At 46.3% G+C, this 22203-nt stretch overlaps 1 protein-coding gene across 2 annotated transcripts in view; it reads left to right on the forward strand.

The window, feature by feature from the left end:
* Positions 1 to 22203, forward strand: part of LOC129824292 (ephrin type-A receptor 3-like) — a 124924-nt gene that overhangs the window by 97190 nt on the left and 5531 nt on the right. For both annotated transcript variants that reach the window (XM_055883834.1, XM_055883835.1), the window contains exons 14-17: positions 6395 to 6456; positions 8617 to 8826; positions 19052 to 19201; positions 19417 to 19610. In XM_055883834.1, coding sequence (XP_055739809.1) covers positions 6395 to 6456; positions 8617 to 8826; positions 19052 to 19201; positions 19417 to 19610 — 616 coding nt within the window. The remainder of the gene's footprint in view (positions 1 to 6394; positions 6457 to 8616; positions 8827 to 19051; positions 19202 to 19416; positions 19611 to 22203) is intronic.

A 22203-nucleotide genomic window follows, 5' to 3' on the forward strand; every position in this document is an offset into this window, starting at 1 on the left:
GGATGTAGCATGGAGAATCTTTTTTAATGAATATTATTCATTGCCTTTCGTGGGGGAATAGAGTAAGTGTGTGCCTGGGATGTGTATATATGTATGTGTGTCTTTAGAGACGATTTAGAAAAGCCATCGAAACACAGATATAGTACTACAGCTGAGCAGCAATTTCACAGGTCACAGCCCAGGGTGTGAGTGCGTGGGGGGGTGAGAGGTGAGAGAGGCGGGTCGATATAACTCCTCCAGCCCTTCAGACAGTCCCAGCTGGTCCCTTCACACCTCATACACTCTAATCACCACCGCTGACCGCTCACATGGGGCTCAGCCTGTGTGCCACGTGTTTTTCCGTGCGTGTACCTCCAGGCCGGCGCGTATGACTCTCTCTCTCTCTGTCCATTTCAGTCCATGTGAGTTTTCTATAACAGGCCATATTAGTTCATGCATTTTGCATTCATGGAGTACATACTTGTTCCTTTGTGTGTGGTTATGAGCGAGGGTGTGTGTGCGTGTGTCCCCGTGTGTAGGAAAGTGTGTGTGTTCTCATTATACCCACTTTAAACCCCAAGAGCCTCCCATCCCGCTGTCCTGCTATTCTAATAACACCCTGCCTGTCTCTCTCTGATTGCTGCCATTGTTATGCAAATGGAATGCTGCTCACACAGACGAGGAGGAGAGGAAAGTAGACCTTTATTTCCTCCGTCTCTCCGCGCATCGGGGGGGGAAAGTGCCGCGTGCGCTCTCCCTATCTCTCTCCCTCCGTCCTTTTATCTCTCTCCCATCCCTCCAGTTATCTCTTTATCCTCCCCTTTATGCGCCTCACACAATCGCTCCGGGCAATCAGCTCATCTGGAAAACCATCAATTAGGCGCACCTCGTCATTTCATCTGCCCACTATCCATCTAATGCATTCTCTCTCAGCACTTGGGTGAGGGCTGCTCCCATCTCTCCCCTAATCTGTTATCCTCTATTTAGGGAAAGTAGTTATTAGTTTGGAGGCTCTCCTTTGTGTGAGGGACAATGTGAGTTTAAACACTCTTTTGTGTGGTGAATTTATTGGAGATTTGATGTGTTCCCCTCGCTCTCGTTATGCCCCTCCAGCCATACAAAAAGAGAGATCCACACCCTGTTAAACATATTATGCGTCGTTTAGTTAAAACCCCTTCATCTTCATCTAGAGCCAGCTACCATCTCCTGTTTAACATTCCCTATGTTTCTGAAGCTGGAACACACACAGTAAATAGAGGAGCCCGGTGGCGTATCAGGTTCAGAGAAGCAATAGGAGGCCAGGTCTCTCGTTAAAAGCATGCGTTAATGAAGAGCTGTTAAAACATAAAACTCCTGGATCCATTTTACACTCTGCCTCTCTCACACCTGGCAGAAGATCAATAGTCAATCTGCAAGCCTGCTCACCACCCTACTGCAAATGAACTAGCTCTGGAGCACTGGGCATCACACACAGATACACACATCGACCTACACACTCTTAAAGGGATACTTCGGGATTTTGGCAATGAGGCCCTTTCTCTACTTCCCCAGAGTCGGGTGAACTCGTGGATACCATTTTTATGTCTCCGCGTGCAGTTTGAAGGAAATTGCTAACTAGCATTAGCACAGGTTGCTTGCTAGTGTTAGCATAATTGCTTACTAGCGTTAGCATAATGACTGGAAGTCTATGGTAACTGCTAGCATGCTAGCAGATAGCCGTAGACTTCCAGTCATTACGCTTACGCTTGTTAGCATTGGCTCGCGAAACAACCTCTAACTTCCCTCATACTGGACACAGTGATCCCTTGTCGATGTCAACTGTTAAATCCACTTCAATCAGTGGAGATGAAGGGGAGGAGACAGGTTAAAGAAGGATTTTTAAGCCTTGAGACAATTGAGACATGGATTGTGTATGTTTGCCATTCAGATGATGAATTGGCAAGGCAAACGATTTTAAGTGCCTTTGAACTGGGTATTGTGAAATGCTTACTTACAAGCCCTTAACCAACAGTGCAGGTCAAGACGATTTCGCAAATAAAGCCTCCTTCGCTCATGCTGCCAAACATACCCTCGTAAAACTGACTATCCTACCGATCCTTGACTTCGGCGATGTCATTTACAAAATAGCCTCCAGCACTCTACTCAGCAAAGCCCCATATACTACCCACCACTGCGACCTGTATGTTCTCGTTGGCTGGCCCTCACTACGTATTCGTCGCCAAACCCACTGGCTCCAAGTCATCTATAAGTCTTTGCTAGGTAAAGCCCTGCCTTATCTCAACTCACTGGTCACCATAGCAACACCCACCCGTTGCACGTGCTCCAGCAGGTATATTTCACTGGTCATCCCCAAAGCCAACACTTCCTTTGGCCGCCTTTCCTTCCAGTTTTCTGCTGCCAATGACTGGAACGAATTGCAAAAATCACTGAAGCTGGAGTCTTATATCTCCCTCTCTAACTAAGCATCAGCTGTCAGAGCAGCTTACCGATCACTGTATCTGTACACAGCCAATCTGTAAATAGCACACCCAACTACCTCATCCCCATATTGTTATTTACCTTCTTGCTATTTTGCACCCCAGTATCTCTACTTGCACATCTATCACTTCAGTATTAATGCTAAATTGTAATTATTTCACCTCCATGGCCTATTTATTGCCTTACCTCCCTAATCTTCTACATTTGCACACGCTGTACATAAATTTTTCTATTGTGTTATTGACTGTACGTTTGTTTATGTGTAACTCTGTGTTGTTGTTTGTGTTGCACTGCTTTGCTTTATCTTGGCCAGGTCGCAGTTGTAAATGAGAATTTGTTCTCAACTTGCCTACCTTGTTAAATAAAGGTGAAATAAAAAATATGTATACGTGACCAATACGATTTTAATCTGATTTGAGAGGACACCTCTCTTTCTCAGTCATATCACATATTCACACCAATAGGCCCAACACACAGTTTATTTGCCAGTGCTGCAGTCTCCATGAACGTCTATGTGTCCTAACGAAGCTGAGTGCTATCCTTTAGTCCTGATCATCAGAGCTCTTTGTTGCTGCCGGGTGCTCGTTTACTGACGCACTCGCGTAGGAAAAGGCTCTGTATGGGGGAGGCGGTTACAAAAGCTACAGCTGTATTACCACTCTGAGTTAGAAACTGTACTGGCCCTAGAAGCATATACACTGAGTGTACAAATTATTAAGAATACCTTCCCTCAGAGTAGCCTCAATTTGTCAGGGCATGGACTCTACAAGGTTTGAAAGCCTTCCACAGGGATGCTGGCCCATGTTGACTCCAATACTTCCCACCGCTGTGCCAAGTTGTCTGGATGTCCTTTGGGTGGTGGACCATTCTTGATACAAACAGGAAACTGTCGAGTGTGAAAACCCCAGCAGCGTTGCAGTTCTTGACACAAACCGGTGTGCCTGGCACCTACTACCATACCCTGTTCAAAGGCACTTAATATTTTATCTTGCCCATTCACCCTCTGAATGGCACACATACACAATCCATGTCGGGGTGGCAGCGTAGCCTAGTGGTTAGAGCGTTGGACTAGTAACCGGAAGGTTGCAAGTTCAAATCCCCGAGCTGACAAGGTACAAATCTGTCGTTCTGCCCCTGAACAGGCAGTTAACCCACTGTTCCTAGGCCGTCATTGAAAATAAGAATTTGTTCTTAACTGACTTGCCTAGTTAAATAAAGGTAAAAAAATAAAAAATAAAAAAAAAATAAAAAAAATAATGTCTCAGTTGTCTCAAGGCATAAAAATAATTATTTAACCTGTCTCCCCCCCTTCATCTACACTGATTGAAGTGGATTGAAGGGATCATAGGGATCATAGCTTTCAGCTGGATTCACCTGGTCAGTGTGTGTCATGGAAAGAGCAGGTGTTCTTAATGTTTTGTACAGTCATTATGAAATCAAAGCTACACACAACTCATCTAAAACCAAGTTCGCTCTGTGGGCTTGAAGTCACTCTCTGCACTTGTTCATCTTAACGAATGTCTCTTTATTTCGGCCCGGCTGAAGTGAATGTGTTTCTGTAGGATATTAAGCTTTATTTGTTAACACAGCAGAGAGGCATTGAGCTAATGAACGCGCACGTACACGCACGTGTGGCATGTGACTCCGTCTCCGAGCCGTGGTCAACGGGGTCTATTGTCTGGGAGCAGAGCAACAGAGGGAGGGAGAGATAAACAGATAGATAGATGGACAGAGGGGAGTGTGTGTGTGTGGTTTGGTGCTAACCCCCTGCCATCTTGTCAGGCTAATTCTCCATGGTGGAAGTCCAGATGGAGACTTCAGATAGCACAGGAATTACAGACCAATAGGATAATGGCATGGTCTAAATGAATGAAGGACGGTCTGGACTGCTGAACTGAACAGTGGCGTTTTCTCAAGCGGTCAGAGTAGACAAACACAGTGAAAACACGCCCCCCATTCTCTTTCTAGTTAGGGAAGGTCTTTACTTCGCACGCTTACCCAGAGAAATAGAGCGTCGGTAACCTTCATTCAATGAGATTATATTGTAATTATTTGTTCAAACCATGCGCTCCTTCTATCACAGTATCCTGTCTGTCTGCCTGCCTGTCAGTCCGTCTTTCTGTCACTCTCACACATACACACACACACACACACACACATGTCTGTCTGTCTGTTAGGTCAGAGGGGCCGGCTGTGAGCTGTCAGACCCCCCCCCCTCCCTTTGGTACGGATCAATCCCACAGACCCTTTCATTGGTGCCTTTGATAGAGCAGTCACAGGACACACACACACACACACACACACACACACACACACACACACACACACACACACACACACACACACACACACACACACACACACACACACTTCTCCGCAGGACAGCCTCGAAATCAGATGGCTGTCGCAGTGCTGTCCCCATGCTCACCATGCAATACACACACACAGACACACACACACAGACACAGACACACACACACACACACAAACACACACACACCCTCTGGCCTCATCTCTGGTAGCGGTGTCCTCTCTGACAGCCACATTAGTCTAAGGGATAAAAGTGGAAGGGAATTGGATTTTCCTCTGCTGGGGGTGAGGGTTAGGATAGGCATTTATCAGTGTGTGTGTGTGTGTGTGGCATTTATCTCAGTGAGATAGTGATTTCATTTAGGGTGATGTATCACCGTCTTTACCCAGTATAGAGCTGTACTGTAGGACTCCCCAGTGTTGTTACTGACCTCCCCTGACAACCTTATCCTCCTGCCTCCCTCACCCCCGGCTCCCCCTCATTCCTCACCCATCTCGCTGACCTTCTCCTTTATTTCTCTCTCCGTACTCTTCCTACTCTCCCCTCACCCCTGACAACCATATTCCCCCCATACCTCTCCGCTCTCGTCCTGATCTCACCCTTCACCCTCCTCTTTCCCTGTCACTCATCTCCTCCTCTCTCCTCCCTCTCTCTCTTTCCTCTCTCCTCCCTCTCTCTCTCTCTTTCCTCTCTCCTCCCTCTCTCTCTCTCTTTCCTCTCTCCTCCCTCTCTCTCTCGCTTTCCTCTCTCCTCCCTTCTCTCTCTCTCTCTTTCCTCTCTCCTCCCTTCTCTCTCTCTCTCTTTCCTCTCTCTTTCCTCTCTCCTCCCTTCTCTCTCACTCTCTTTCCTCTCTCCCTGGGGGGAGTCGCGGGTACGGGGTCATGTAAAGCAGTGGGGTGCCTGCGTATGGGGGTACTTTGTTCGTCATTTGTAAGCCCCACCAGGTGCCAGGCGGGGAACTAGACCTGTCAATCAATCACATTGACTACCCCCTGCCTCCACCCCCTTCCCCCCGCCCCTCATCACACATACAGGTGTTCATGTTCCCCCTCCCTTCGTCCGTCCCCCCTGTCCCTTTCCCCCTCGACCCCAAGAGGCTGATCAGAATTCATGAGATCTCAAGACGGCCCCCTGCACACACACCCTGGTGGATTGGCCCATAGTAATTATCTCCTGACGTTTATGCATGGCCCTGATTAGAAGCTGTCACTGTGAATGATGACGACATGCCACGCTGTACCCCAGAGAGGGAGAGGTGGAAGAGAGAGATGGGTTGAGGTGTGTGTGGGAGAAAGAGTGAATAAGGTTGGTCTCCGCTGTGACCACTAACTTCTCCTGGCTCTACCTTCTTGCCATCATCTCTCTGTAGTATGTATCTGTGTTGTGTTCTGTGTATAAATGTCCATGTGTTTTTCTCTCGGTCCTCAGGTAAGCCAGTATATCTGTGTTGTGTTCTGTGTATAAATGTCCATGTGTTTTTCTCTCGGTCCTCAGGTAATCCAGTATATCTGTGTTGTGTTCTGTGTATAAATGTCCATGTGTTTTTCTCTCGGTCCTCAGGTAAGCCAGTATATCTGTGTTGTGTTCTGTGTATAAATGTCCATGTGTTTTTCTCTCGGTCCTCAGGTAAGCCAGTGATGATCATCACAGAGTTCATGGAGAATGGATCCCTGGATACCTTCCTGAAGGTTAGTTTGTGTTAACACACACACACACACACACACACACACACACACACACACACACACACACACACACACACACACACACACACACACACACACACACACACACACACACACACACACACACACACACACACACACACACACAATACTCTCATTGTTCCTGTACTACACTCTCATTGTTCCTCTCTGAAGGTCAGCGTGTGCTGCTCCTACAGTATTAAAACATCTCTGCTGTTCAAAAGAGGGATGGAAGGAAAAAGAAAGTGTTTGTAAAAAAGTACTAGAGTCCCTTCAGTTCTGAAAGAGAACCACTCGACCCCACTGGCCTCATTCGTACTGGATGAATTTACAGTAAAAGCCTATGGGGGGATTTACTCACAAACCTAGAAACCCACACACACGCTACATCAGTAATGTTTAGATTTGTCACGTTCTGACCATAGTTCTTGTGTGTTTTGCTTGTTTTAGTGTTGGTCAGGACGTGAGCTGGGTGGGCATTCTATGTTGTGTCTAGTTTGTCTGTTTCTATGTTTGGCCTAATATGGTTCTCAATCAGAGGCAGGTGTTTTGTGTTGTCTCTGATTGGGAATCATATATAGGTGGCTTGTTTTGTGTTGGGGTTTGTGGGTGGTTGTTTCCTGTCTCTGTGTTTTCTCTGCACCAGCTAGGACTGTATCGGTTTGCCACATTTCGTTATTTTTTTTATTGTTGTAGTGTTCACAGTTCGTATCATTAAATATGTTGAGCACCAACTACGCTGCGTCTTGGTCCGATCCCTGCTACACCTCCTCTTCAGACAAAGAGGAGGAAGGCTGCCATTACAAGATTTGGGTTTGGTATACACAGATGGACAAGTGGATGACCACGGGTGTTATGGCCATCTTTCCGCTCCTGTAGCCGTCCACTAGACCTTAATCCTGTTATAGCTACTTTACGTTACAGCAATATCATCCCACATTAATATCCTGTTCTACAACACGCACTCACGCACAAACACACAGCAGCGCTCGCTCTCTCTCAGAGCAATATCCATCTACATCCCCTGCCGGTGTTTCAGCAGCTGTGGAGTAAGTTAATTAGGTCTTGTTTTGTGAAATGCTGATTGATTGCTCTGTCTTTTCAACCCACAGACTTCCTCTTTTATCAATCTCTCTCTATCCTATAGCAGCACTTCCAGTAAGGGATATGAGGGCGAAGGGGGGGTTGGCGTGAGTGGGGGTTGGAGAGACGAAGGGAGGGAGAGAGGTTGGGGGAGAGAGACAGAAATATGGTGGGAGAGAGACAGAGGGGGAGAGAGAGAGAGAGAGAGAGGGGGAGAGAGGGAGAGAGATGCTTTGTTTTTGTGACCGATGCTTAACTGATCTGGGGTCTAATGAAACACATGTAACCCTTGGTGGAGCTGGATGACCTATAACCCATAAAACTGATCTCAGAAAAATATTGGATTTTTATGAAGCCACTATTTATGAAAGTCATAATGCTGACTACCCAGATCGAACATCGCCGACGCGCGCGTGTGTGTGTGTGTGTGTGTGTGTGTGTGTGTGTGTGTGTGTGTGTGTGTGTGTGTGTGTGTGTGTGTGTGTGGGGGGGGGGGGTGTATATGAACGAGTGGTCTTCTTCCTCTTTGGTGTCAGTTGTCTTCTTCCTCTTTGGTGTCAGTTGTCTTCTTCCTCTTTGGTGTCAGTTTTCTTCCTCTTTGGTGTCAGTTTTCATCATCATTCAGCCAGAGTATTGTGGATGTGAATGTGCTCCACTTAAAGAGTATTGTATCTGTACTGCGGTAATGAGAGTAGTACAGTGGGGATCTGTTCTCAGTGACACAGCCTACTGTATATTAGTGGAACTGTGGAGAAGGATGTTTGAGATTGTGGGAGAAAAGAGTTCGTCAGGCTGGGGGGTGTAATTGACAGAGTAAGCCTACTGTGGTGTGGACGTGATGTGTGTATACTGTATGTGTTCAATTCACGCCAATTCAATCAACTTTATTGTTCCACAAGGGCATGTTGTAGCTGGGTTGACGGTGACGACACAGACAAAACATATAACAGCAAACAACTTGTATACAACAGTGTCTCCCTCTCTCTCTCTCCCTCTCTCCCCCTTTCTCTCTCTCTCTCTCTCGCTTGCCCTCTCTCTCTCTCTCTCTCTCTGTGTTAGAAACACGACGGTCAGTTCACAGTGATCCAGTTGGTGGGCATGCTGCGTGGCATCGCGTCGGGCATGAAGTACCTGTCTGACATGAGCTACGTTCACCGAGACCTGGCTGCCCGCAACATCCTGGTCAACAGCAACCTGGTGTGTAAGGTGTCTGACTTCGGCCTGTCCCGAGTACTGGAGGATGACCCTGAGGCTGCATACACCACACGCGTAAGACAAACACATACCACACATGTAATGTCAATGAGAATGTGTTACTATACCGTACATGTAGGTAAAGGAATGTGCTAGTTAGACTGATACAGGGTGGGGTGGTGCGATTGGAATTTGGTTAGACCCTTACCCCCTTGGCAATTCATGAAGATATAAAAGGACTGGATAGGCATACAGTGCATTCAGAAAGTATTCAGACCCCTTCCCTTTTTCCACATTTTGTTACGTTACAGCCTTATTCTAAAATGTATTTTCCTCATCAATCTACACACAATACCCCATAACTACAAAGCGAAAACAAGTTTTGAGAAATACCTTATTTACATAAGTATTCAAACCCGTTGCTATGAGACTCGAAATTGAGCTCAGGTGCATCCTGTTTCCATTGATCATCCTTGAGATGTTTCTACAACTTGATTGGAATCCACCTGTGGTACATTTAATTGATTGGACATGATTTACACCTATGTATATAAGGTCCCAGGGAAAAAAACCAAGCCATGATGTCGAAGGAATTGTCCATAGAGCTCCGAGACAGGATAGTGTCGAGGCACAGATCTGAGAAAGGGTACCAAAACATTTCTGCAGCATTTAAGGTCCCCAAGAACCCAATGGTCACTCTGACAGAGCTCCAGAGTTTCTCTGTGGAGATGGGAGAACCTTCAAGAAGGACAACCATCTCTGCAGAACTCCACCAATCAGGCCTTTATGGTAGAGTGGCCAGACGGAAGTCACTCCTCAGTAAAAGACACATGACAGCCCACTTGGAGTTTACCAAAAGTTCCTAAAGGAGTCTCAGACCATGAGAGAGAAGATTCTCTGGTCTGATGAAACCAAGATTGAACTCTTTGGCCTGAATGCCAAGCGTCATGTCTGGAGGAAACCTGGCACCATCCCTACGGTGAAGCATGGTGGTGGCAGCATCATGCTATGGGGATGTTCTGCAACGGCAGGGACGGCGAGACTAGTCAGGATCGAGGGAAAGATGAACGGAGCAAAGTAAAAATAGGTCCTTGATGAAAACCTGCTCCAGAGCAGTCAGGACCTTAGACTGGGGTGAAGGTTCACCTTCCAACAAGACAACGACCCTAAGCACACAGCCATGACAACGCAGGAGTGGCTTCGGGACCAGTTTCTGAACGCCCTTGAGTGGCCCAGCCAGAGCCTGGACTTGAACTCGATCGAACATCTCTAAGGAGACCTGAAAATAGCTGTGCAACAACGCTCCCCATCCAACCTGACAGAGCTTGAGAGGATCTGCAGAGAAGAATGGGAGAATCTCCCCAATTACAGGTGTGCCAAGCGTGTAGCATCATAACCAAGAAGACTTGGGGCTGTAATCGCTGCCAAAGGTGCTTCAACAAAGTACTGAGTAAAGGGTCTGAATACTTATGTAAATGTGATATTTCAGTTTTCTTTCTATGAATTTGCCGAAATTTCTACAAAACGGTTTTTGCTTTCTCATTATGAGTTATTGTGTGTAGATTGATGAGGGTAAAATACTATTTTATCAATTTTAGAATAAGGCTGTAACACAACAAAATGTGGAAAAAGTCAAGGGATCTGAATACTTTCTGAATGCACTATATACTCTAAGGTAGATGTAGCTATATATGGCTTTGGGTATAAGCAATGTGGTAATTGTACTGATAGTACTGTACTGAATTTTCCCCAATCCAATATTTTCAGATCTACAGTGGCTGCATTTACACAGGCAGCCCAATTCAGATTTATTTTTTTCAGCACTGATCGGATTTTTCAAAAAAACAATTTCTGGAAAAAAACATCAGAATTGGGCTGCCTGTGTAAACACAGCCTTTGTAGATCTGAAAGGATTGGATTTTTATCAATTATCAATGAAAGCATTGGATTTTTATCAATGTTGTAGCGTACTGTATGTTTGTGAGGTTGAGGGACTGAGAGAAGGTGGAGAGAAAGAGAGAGATTGCGAGAAGGAGAGAGCTTGTCAGTCCATGTCAGTGCCCCTGTCGTCCCAGTATGCGGTAATTGCAGGTTTGTCTGGGAAAATGCATTTCTTCTCTCACCTCTCTCATACCCTTCTTCACCTCAACCCTCATCCCCCCCTCTCCCCCTTACTCCTCACTCACCAGCCGTTCCCCTTTTCAACTCTCTCTACTTTCCATTTTCCCCCCTCACTCCTTCCCTTCCTATTGCCCCTTACTCCCTTCCTCTTTTGTGAGAGAAAGAGAGAGAGGTAGATTGAGAAATCCTGTGTGAAAGAGCCTGTCAATCTCTGTTAGTCTAACAGTGCACCTTGTCCTCCCATTGGGATAATTGCAGGTTTATCAGAGAAAAAGCTTCTGTTTTTCTCACCTCTCTAGCTCACTGTTTACTCCCCTACTCCTCGCCCCATCATGCCCCAGAGATAAAAAGAGGAAGATTATACTAATGCCCAATGCCAGATCGACCCCTTACCCCCTACCTCCTTGGCACATCACACAGATCTAGAAGGACTGGATAGGCATATATATCAAGCTACAGTGCCTTCAGAAAGTATTCACACCCCTTGATTTATTCCACATTTTGTTGTGTTACAGCCTGAATTCAAAATGGATTAAATCTATATAATTATCTCACTCATCTACACACAATAGCCCGTAATAACAAAGTAAAAACACGTTTTTATAAATGTTAGCAAATGTATTGAACATGAAATACAGAAATATCAAATTTACATAAATATTCACACCCCTGAATAAAAACCTTGTTGAAGCACCTTTGGCAGCGTCATTCTGTGTAAGTCTCGTAAAAGCTTTCTACACCTGAATTGGGCATAATTTGCCCATTTATTATTAAAAAAAATGTTCAAGCTTTGTCAAATTGGTTGTTGATCATTTGTGCCATACATTTTCAAGTAGATTTAAGTCTAAACTGTAACTCGGACACATTCACTTTCACTGTCTTTCACTGTCTTCTTGGCTGTTGATCATTGCTAGACAACCATTTTCAGGTCTTGCCATAAGACTTTCATGGAGATTTAATAAGTCCCAAAAAATTCTTGACCACATTCACTGTCTTCTTGGTAAGCAACTCCAGTGTAGATTTGGCCTTGTGTTTTAGGTTATTGTTGTGCTGAAAGGTGAATTGATCTCCCAGTGTCTGGTCGAAAGCAGATTGAACCAAGTTTTCCTCTAGGATTTTGCCTGAGCTTAACTCCATTCTGTTTACTTTTTATCCTAAAAAAACTCCCCAGTCCTTAATGATTACAAGCATACCCATAACATGATGCAGCAACCACTATGCTTGAAAATATGGAGAGTGGTAATCGGTAATGTGTTGTATTGGAGTTTCCCCAAACATAACAGTTTTCAGTACAAACAGTTTATTGCTTTGCCTCATTTTTTGCAGTATAACTTTAGTGCCTTGTTGCAAACAGGATGCATGATTTCAAATATTTGTATTCTGTGCTGGCTTCCTTCTTTTGTGGAGTAACTATAATGTAGTTGATCCATCCTCTGTTTTAATATCACAGCAATTAAACTCTGTAACTGTTTTAAAGTCACCATTCGCCTCATGGTGATATCCCTGAGTTGTTTCCTTCCTCTCGTGCAACTGGGAAGGACGCCTGTATGTTTGTAGTGACTGGGTATATTGCTACAACATCCAGTGTAATTAATAACTTCACCATGCTCATAGGGATATTCAATGTCTGCGTACATTTTTTTTATAGGTACCGTTCTTTGCGAGGCATTGAAAAACGTCCCTGGTCTTTGTGGTTGAAACTGTACTTGAAATTCGCTACTCGATTGAGAGACCTTACAGATACTTGTATGTGTGGGGGTACAGAGATGGGGTAGTCATTCAAAAACCATGTTAACCACTATTATTGAATATGGAAGGAGTTCATACAATTTATCATGCGATTTGTTAAGCACAGTTTTACTCCTGAACTTAAGTAAGGCTTGGCATAACAAAGGGGTTGAATACTTATTGACAATTCAGCTTGACCTTTTTTATTAATTTCTAAAATGTTCTACAAACAAAATTCCACTTTGACATTATGCGGTATTATGTGTAGATCAGTCACACAAAAACTAAATTGAATCAGTTGTAAAAATCAGGATGTAACACAAGAAAATGTGGAAAAAGTGAAGGACTGTGAATACTTTCTGAAGGACCTGTAGGTGTAATATGGTTATATTTTCTGGTGCCTGTTATAAGCTGAGCTGTAGCATTTAACTGTAGACAATGGAGGGATTTCTGACTGAGACGTGTATAGTACAAAGAGTAACAATAATGGCAATGGTCAAACACAGGTAGGCAGTCAAAAAACAAACAATACCTCACAACCATACAAACAGAAAGAACTGAACAGGGAGCTGATGAGAGCAGGTGAGAAACGAACACAGGTGAAATCAATTAACAAAAATGAAAGACGGGGCTACGTTCCAGAATACAAAAGAAACAGGGCTACGTTCAAGAACAAAGAAAAAGAACAAGGTTGACTAAGAAAAACAGCAGAACCTTACAGTACCCGCCAGGGAGGCTCCTGATGACCCAACGGCACCAGAGGGTGGAGGGGGCGGGGGAGCAGAGGTGGACGCCTACCTTGGGGGCGAGGCCCGACAGGCTGGTTCGCGAGGTGGTGGACTGACCCGACGTTCTGCGTCAAGGCTGATGTCCAGTGGGTCTGTTCGGGGGGGGTTCGACCCCGAGGTCGGGGAGTGGGACGATCTGGACGGTTATGGTGAAAAGCCTAAATCATCTCTGGCTTGAGGAGGTCTTGGTCGGGGACCCAGGACCCGTCTTCATGCCCATAACCTTCCCTGTCCACTAGGTAGGGGATGCGACCTTTCAAGGGTTTGGAAACTTTGGATGGCCCGTATGGCGCACTGCGTGTAGAGACTGGAGGATAAAGAGGACTGTATTTGACTGGTTTTAAAAGAGACATGGAAGGACGAGGCGATTTTATACTGACAGGGTAACTGGAGGCAGTACGTGACGGTTGATGCGATGGGTTATCTTGAAGGGACCAATGAAGCGAGGACAGAACTTTTTGCAGGGGAGGCGGAGCCGGATGTCTCTGGTAGAGAGCCATATGCTATCCGGGGCGAAAGAGTGGCGTAGGTAGGCGGTGTCTGTCGGCAAAGAGTTTCTGGGTATTAGAGGCTTCCTGCAGATGCCGGTGAGCGGTCTCCCATACCCGCTCACAACGCCGAAACCAGTCATCCACAGCTGGGACAGTACCAGGCTCCGCCTCCCAAGGAAACATGGGGGGTTGGTAACCAAGGACACACTGAAACGGAGTAAGGTGGAGGGATGAGTGCATGAGTGAGTTCTGAGTGTATTCGGCCCAGGCCATATACCGACTCCAGTCGTGTGGAGAGGCAGAACATTGTTGGCGGTGGTACTTCCCTATTTCTTGGTTCAGGTGTTCCGTCTGCCCGTTTGGTCTGGGGGTGGTACCCGGAGGAGAGGCTGAGGGTTACCCCCAGTTGATCATAGAAGGCTCGCCACACCCGGGAGACAAACTGGGGCCTGCGGTCAGAGACGATGTCCTCCGGAATCCCATACAGACAGAACACCTGCTGGAACATACACCCCGCCAATTCCATGGCGTTAGGTAGATGAGGAAGAGGAACCAGACAACACGTTTTTGAAAAACGGTCTACTATGATAAGGATGGTGGTGTTACCAGGAAGGTCTGTGATGAAGTCAACAGCTATGTGGGACCAGGGTCTGTGAGCGATTGGCAAAGGTTGAAGCTTCCCGGGGGGGGGGGGGGGGGGGGGTGCAGACTGGACAGGAGAGTACGTAATCCCTTACGTCGGATGCCAGTGAGGACCACCAGAACTTCCGGGCTAGATGTTCGGTGGTTCATGTAATGCCGGATGTTCTGTCCCCAAGAACGTGTGACAGCATTGCATCCGTTGGGGTCTAACAGCTGCTGGTACGTAACTCTTCCCAGCTGGTGTCTCAAGAGGAGCCGGGTCTGAGGTTAGGGCTTCTTGTATGGCAACGCGTACCTCCCACTGTACCGGTCCCATAATGCAAGAGGAAGGAAGAATGGGTGTAGGGTCTAAGTTACTGGTCGGAAGGTCAAACTGGTGGGAGAGAGCATCAGTTTTTACATTTTTCCTTCCAGGGATGTATGTAACATGAAAATGGAAGCCTGTGAAGAGAGCCCAGCAGGCTTGTCTGGAGTTTAACCTCTTGGCCCCTCTGATATATTTCAGATTACGATGATCTGTTAGGACGAGGATGGGATGTGCGCCCTCCAACCAGGGGCGCCACTCAAGGGCCAGCTTGATGGAGAGGAGTTCTCTGTTCCCCACATCATAATTCCTCTCAGCAGGGGATAACGTCCCGGAGAAGAAGGCACAGGGATGGGATTTGGGAGGTGTTCCCACACGCTGAGAGAGTATGGCTCCTACTTCGGAGGCATCCACCTCCATGGCGAAAGGAAGGGTCGGATCAGGTTGGCAAAGGACAGGAGCTGAGGTGAAGAGGCATTTCAAGTTGTTGAACGCAGTCGGGATGGTATCAGTCCATGGAAGGGTTTGGGTCTTTTGGCTGGTAAGGGCAGTGAGGGGAGTGGCCGTGAACTGAAGTTCCGAATGAATCGGCAATAGAAGTTGGAGAACCCAATGAAACGTTGGAGTTCCTTAACGGTGGTGGGTTTGGGCCAGTTACGGTGGCGACTTTGTTCTCATCCATGCTGACCCCTCCAGGTGTCAGTACGAAGCTTACAGAGGTTATATGGAAGGCACTCTTTTCAGTCTTCACTAAAAGGTTATGGTCAAGGAGCCATTGAAGAACCTTTTGCACGTGCTGTATGTGTTCCTTCGGGGAGTAGGAGTAAATCAGGATGTCATCAATGTAGACGATGAGAAAGCGGTTGATCATATCCTGGAAAACCTCATTCATAAAGGATTGGAAGACGGCGGAGGCGTTCGTAAAGCATGACCAGGTATTCGTAGTGCCCTCGAGCGGTGATAAAGGCCGTCTTCCATGCGCTGCCTTCGTATACGGACAAGGTTATATGCACTTCACAGGTCTACTTTAGTATAGATGTTGTTGCGGCCCACTTGTTCAAGGGTCGCTGGGATCAGAGGAAGAGGGAAACGGTTATTGACCGTGACGTCATTCAGGGAACGATAATCAATACATGGACGGAGACAACCCTCCGTTTTTCCGACGCAGCCAGGGAAGAAGAACGACAAATGAAACCGTTTGAGTGACTTGTTGCCACGAGATGGCAGGGTCGTGATGACAAAGCTAGGGGGGTCGAGGATGAGTCGCTGTTTGGGGATGAGAGTCCCCTGAGATGAATGGTTTCGGTGTGGAAGACTCCAATCTGGAGGGTGACTCTCGGTGTCAGTTGCGTAATGAAGCCCGTGCCCAATGGCTGCCCGTCCAGGGTGTTAATCCTTAAGGGAGGGGTGACAGGTGTTAGATCAATGTCAAGCTCTTGTACTAGATGGTGATCGATAAAATTACCTGCTGCTCCCGAATCTTTCTAGCCTTCTACGTACTTGGTAACCCCCCACACTATAGGCAGAGCCCTTTTTGGATCCGCTTTTAACGTTCGATACACGGGGGAGGAGCATGGCCCAACTGCATGGGTTCTGGAAGACTCGGACCGGATGACATAAAGAGAATGTTTCGGGTTCCTGGGTGGCAGAGTTCTTCAGCGGTCGGTGATGAGGTGGTCGATGGAGATGGACATATAAATGCATTGACTTAAATCCAGAAGGTAACCTCTACAGGCCAGCTCCGCCTGAAGTTCCCTGTTGAGCCCTTTTCAGAGACGGTAAGTAAAGCAGCCTCATTCCTTCCACTCCCTGCAGCCATGGTGCGGAACTCGAGGGCATACTCGGCAGCTGAATTGCGTCCTTGTTGAAGTTCTATGAGGAGGTCTCCTATAGGACGACTGGAGGGAGAGTGATCGAATACCTCTTTGAAGAGGGTGTGGAAATGGGTCTCGGATCCGAGTTCTGTGCTGTTGGCAGTCCATATGGCGGTAACCCAATCCAGGGCTCTGCCTGTGAGTAGATACACAACAAAATCCACCCTGCTGTTGTCGGTGGCGAAGTTAATGGGGTTGTGCTCAATGTATTTGCTGCATTGCATCAGAAATCCCTGACAATTCCCAGGCAAAGCGTCATATTTTCCAGGCATGGATATGTATGAAGGAGGGCTATGGGTTACGATACCTGGCATTGGAGGAGCAGGGATAGGCTGGCGGAGAAGATGGCAAATTTCCTCCATAAGCTCCTAATTCCGTTTTTAGGTGAGGTATTCTGTAGTGAATCCTCAGGGAGATAAACAATGGTCAAACACAGGTAGGCAGTCAAAAACAAACAATACCTCACAACCATACAAACAGAAAGAACTGAACTAAATAGGGAGCTGATGAAACCAGGTGAGAAACCAACACAGGTGAAATCAATGAACAGAAATGAAAGACGGGGCTACGTTCCAGAACACAAAGAAACAGGGCTACGTTCAAGAACAAAGAAAAAGAACACAAGGTTGACTAAGAAAAGAAAAGCAGAACCTTACAAGACTAGCTATATTTCTTAGATGATAATAGCAGGACTGGACAACCTTCTTTCCATGCAGCTAGAGGTTTAGGTCAGGGTCAATAAAGACGCCAAGGTTTCTGGCCGTAGGCTTTACATTGGTGGACAAATATCCAAGGTTATTTACAATATGGGTTCTAGCAAGGTGGGTGCCAAATAAAACCACCTCTGATTTCTTATCATTGAGCTGGAGAAATTTGTCAGACATCCAACATTTGATGTCAGCAAGACACTTGTGAAAGGTAGCTACGCTTGCTTGGTCACTCGGTCAGATTGGTAAAAAAGCTGCGTGTCATCCGCATAGCAGTGAAACTGAATGTTATGATTGTGGATGACGTCGCCAAAGGGAAGCATGTAGAGGGAAAAAAGGATGGGGCCCAGAATTGACCCCTGAGGAACACCATAGTGAATTGATGTTGGGGATGTTGCTGAACCACCCCATGCATATTCATTGAGAAACGTATGCTACATAGATATGACCTGAACCAGTCGAGGGCCACGCCGGAGATTCCCACTCACCTTTCCAGCCCGTCAGCAAGGATGTTCTGATCAATAGTATCAAATGCTGCACTGAGTTCTAAAATAACTCAAATGGAGCATTCACCGGCATCGGCAGCCAACAGAAGGTCATTACTGACTTTAAATAAAGCAGTTTTCATGCTGTAAAATGAGTGGAAGTCCGACTGGAATTTTTCAAATAAGGTGTTTATACTCAAATAAGCCACAAATTGCTTGAAAAAAACCTAGTCTACAATCTTGGATAAAAAAGGGATGTTTAGAGATCTATAATGTGTCAGTCGCTCGCTAGTAGATACTGTACATCTACACACACTGTCAGCAGTGTCAGGAGACTCACACACATACATCTACAGGCCATAGAGGGAAGGAGGGATAGAGGAGAGGGAGAGGGAGGGGGTAGGGGAGAACGAAAGATGCAGAGAGAGAGAGAGAGAGGGGGAAGATAGAGAAAGAGAGACAGAGAGAAAGAGTGGAGTGAGATGAACAGAGAGGGGGGGGGTGGGGGGGGGGGGGTTCGTGGGGGAGATGGGGGAGGGGTGTGACTGCTTACTTTGTCTCTTTCATTTGACTTTGACCAGATAGCTGGGACTAGGAGTGCAGCAGTAGCAGCATGTTAAGACTGGTGTGATCTGTATAGGGAGCCAACCAGGCATCATTAATGCCGTCTCCTCTGTCCTCCTTATACACAGTCAGTCCCAATGCCTTTTAAAAGCCTGTTTTCTGCTATGCCTACTCCATATACACTCCTTTGATCCTTATTTTCCTCCTGAACAACAAAGGGGAAAAGGCTTGTGAAAGAGGACAGATGGAGGAGTGAAGTCAAAGCTCTACTGCGTTCCCTGTTATTGTGCGAATAGAAAGAAATGCTTTGGGTTTGTGTTTTAATCAATGAATATAATGAGGTACATCCCTATGACTACTCTAGTCTGTGTTTCAGTGCAGTTCTTTGAGCTTTCCTACCTACGCACCCACAACAGGGATTGTTCCTCTCTCTCTTTCAATAGAATTCAATGACTTGAATTGGTACATATTGCCAAAGCAGATAGTCATGAATCGTAGTCGTTTGCAAATCCTGTATTAACCTTTCAAGTAATGTTTTATTAACCCTTTCTACATTTATTGTCAACCATTTACAAACCTGTTATTAACCCTTCCAGGGAGGGAAGATCCCCATCCGATGGACGTCTCCAGAGGCCATTGCCTACAGGAAGTTCACGTCAGCCAGTGACGTGTGGAGCTACGGCATCGTCATGTGGGAGGTGGTCTCATACGGAGAGAGACCCTACTGGGAGATGTCCAACCAGGATGTGAGTCGTTTCATTATAATAAAGCACAGTGTATAGCTGATATGGTATATATTCATCAATGATTTGCTATTGATGGCTGGTTTTGTGCGGAAGCTAGGCAGACTCAGTTGGCTTCCTCTCCCATCCTCGGTGGATTAGAATTATTATGATGACAATTTTTGTGATTGACTAGGATCTCTCTCTGTCTCTCTCTCTCTCCCTCCCCGTATTTCCAGGTGATAAAAGCGATAGATGAGGGATACCGTCTCCCGGCCCCTATGGACTGTCCTGTTGTCCTCCACCAGCTGATGTTGGACTGCTGGGAGAAGGGCCGCAGCGAACGGCCCAAGTTTGGCCAGATCGTCACCACCCTGGACAAGCTGATCAGAAACCCAGCCAGACTCCGAGAGCTGGCCAACAGCTCAGTATGGTGAGTTACAAATCAAATCAAAATCAAATCAAATGTATTTATATAGCCCTTCTTACATCAGCTGATATATCAAAGTGCTGTACAGAAACCCAGCCTAAAACCCCAAACAGCAAGCAATGCAGGTGTAGAAGCACGGTGGCTAGGAAAAACTCCCTAGAAAGGCCAAAACCTTGAAAGAAACCTAGAGAGGAACCAGGCTATGAGGGGTGGCCAGTCCTCTTCTGGCTATGCCGGGTGGAGATTATATCAGAACATGGCCAAGATGTTCAAATGTTCATAAATGACCAGCATGGTCAAATAATAATAATCACAGTAGTTGTCGAGGGTGCAACAAGTCAGCACCTCAGGAGTAAATGTCAGTTGGCTTTTCATAGCCGATCATTGAGAGTATCTCTACCGCTCCTGCTGTCTCTAGAGAGTTGAAACAGCATGTCTGGGACAGGTAACACATCCGGTGAACAGGTCAGGGTTCCATAGCCGCAGGCAGAACAGTTGAAACTGGAGCAGCAGCACGGCCAGGTGGACTGGGGACAGCAAGGAGTCATCATGCCAGGTAGTCCTGAGGCATGGTCCTAGGGCGCAGGTCCTCCGAGAGAGAGAGAGAAAGAAAGAAAGATAGAAAGAGAGAATTAGAGAGAGCATACTTCAATTCACACAGGACACCGGATAAGACAGGAGAAATACTCCAGATATAACAGACTGACCCTAGCCCCCCGACACATAAACTACTGCAGCATAAATACTGGAGGCTGAGACAGGAGGGGTCAGGAGACACTGTGGCCCCATCCGATGATACCCCCGGACAGGGCCAAACAGGCAGGATATAACCCCACCCACTTTGCCAAACCACAGCGACCACACCACTAGAGGGATATCTTCAACCACCAACTTACCATCCTGAGACAAGGCCGAGTATAGCCCACAAAGATCTCCGCCACGGCACAACCCAAGGCGGGGCGCCAACCCAGACAGGAAGACCACGTCAGCGACTCAACCCCTCCTAGGGATGGCATGAAAGAGCACCAGTAAGCCAGTGACTCAGCCCCTGTAATAGGGTTAGAGGCAGAGAATCCCAGTAGAGAGAGGGAAACCAGCCAGGCAGAGACAGCAAGGGCGGTTCGTTGCTCCAGAGCCTTTCCGTTCACCTTCACACTCCTGGGCCAGACTACACTCAATCATATGACCTACTGAAGAGATTAGTGTTCAGTAAAGACTTAAAGGTTGAGACCGAGTCTGCGTCTCTCACATGGGTAGGTGTTTGCTTATAAATTCTAGGGACAATTAGGAGGCCTGCGTCTTGTGACCGTAGCATACGTGTAGGTATGTACGGCAGGACCAAATCGGAAAGAAAGGTAGGAGCAAGCTTTAGGAGCAAGCCATGTAACGCTTTGTAGGTTAGCAGTAAAACCTTGAAATCAGCCCGTGCCTTAACAGGAAGCCAGTGTCGGGAGGCTAGCACTGGAGTAATATGATCAATTTTTTTGGTTCTAGTCAGGATTCTAGCAGCCGTATTTAGCACTAACTGAAGTTTATTTAGTGCTTTATCCGGGTAGCCGGAAAGTAGAGCATTGCAGTAGTCTAACCTAGAAGTAACAAAAGCATGGATTAATTTTTCTGCATCATTTTTGGACAGAAAGTTTCTGATTTTTGCAATGTTACGCAGATGGAAAAAAGCTGTCCTTGAAACAGTCTTGATATGTTTGTCAAAAGAGAGATCAGGGTCCAGAGTAACGCCGAGGTCCTTCACAGTTTTATCTGAGACGACTGTACAACCATCAAAATTAATTGTCAGATTCAACAGAAGATCTCTTTGTTTCTTGGGACCTAGAACAAGCATCTCTGTTTTGTCCGAGTTTAAAAGTAGAACGTTTGCAGCCATCCACTTCCTTATGTCTGAAACATAGGCTTCAAGGGAGGGCAATTTTGGGGCTTCACCATGTTTCATTGAAATGTACAGCTGTGTGTCATCCGCATAGCAGTGAAAGATAACATTATGTTTTCAAATGACTTCCCCAAGAGGTAAAATATATATTGAAAACAATAGTGGTCCTAAAACGGAACCTTGAGGAACACCAAAATTTACAGTTGATTTGTCATAGGACAAACCATTCACAGAGACAAATTGATATCTTTCCGACAGATAAGATCTAAACCAGGCCAGAACTTGTCCGTGTAGACCAATTTGGGTTTCCAATCGCTCCAAAAGAATGTGGTGATCGATGGTATCAAAAGCAGCACTAAGGTCTAGAAGCACGATGACAGATGCAGAGCCTCAGTCTGACGCCATTAAAAGGTCATTTACCACCTTCACGAGTGCAGTCTCAGTGCTATGATGGGGTCTAAAACCAGACTGAAGCAGTTCGTATACATTGTTTGTCTTCAGAAAGGCAGTGAGTTGCTGCGCAACAGCTTTTTCCATTTTTTTGAAAGGAATGGAAGATTCGATATAGGCCAATATTTTTTTAATATTTTCTGGGTCATGGTTTGGCTTTTTCAAGAGAGGCTTTATTACTGCCACTTTAAGTGAGTTTGGTACACATCCGGTGGATAGAGAGACATTTATTATGTTCAACATAGGAGGGCCAAGCACAGG

The sequence above is a fragment of the Salvelinus fontinalis genome, chromosome 26 (assembly GCF_029448725.1).
Source record: "Salvelinus fontinalis isolate EN_2023a chromosome 26, ASM2944872v1, whole genome shotgun sequence".
Lineage (NCBI taxonomy): Eukaryota > Metazoa > Chordata > Actinopteri > Salmoniformes > Salmonidae > Salvelinus > Salvelinus fontinalis.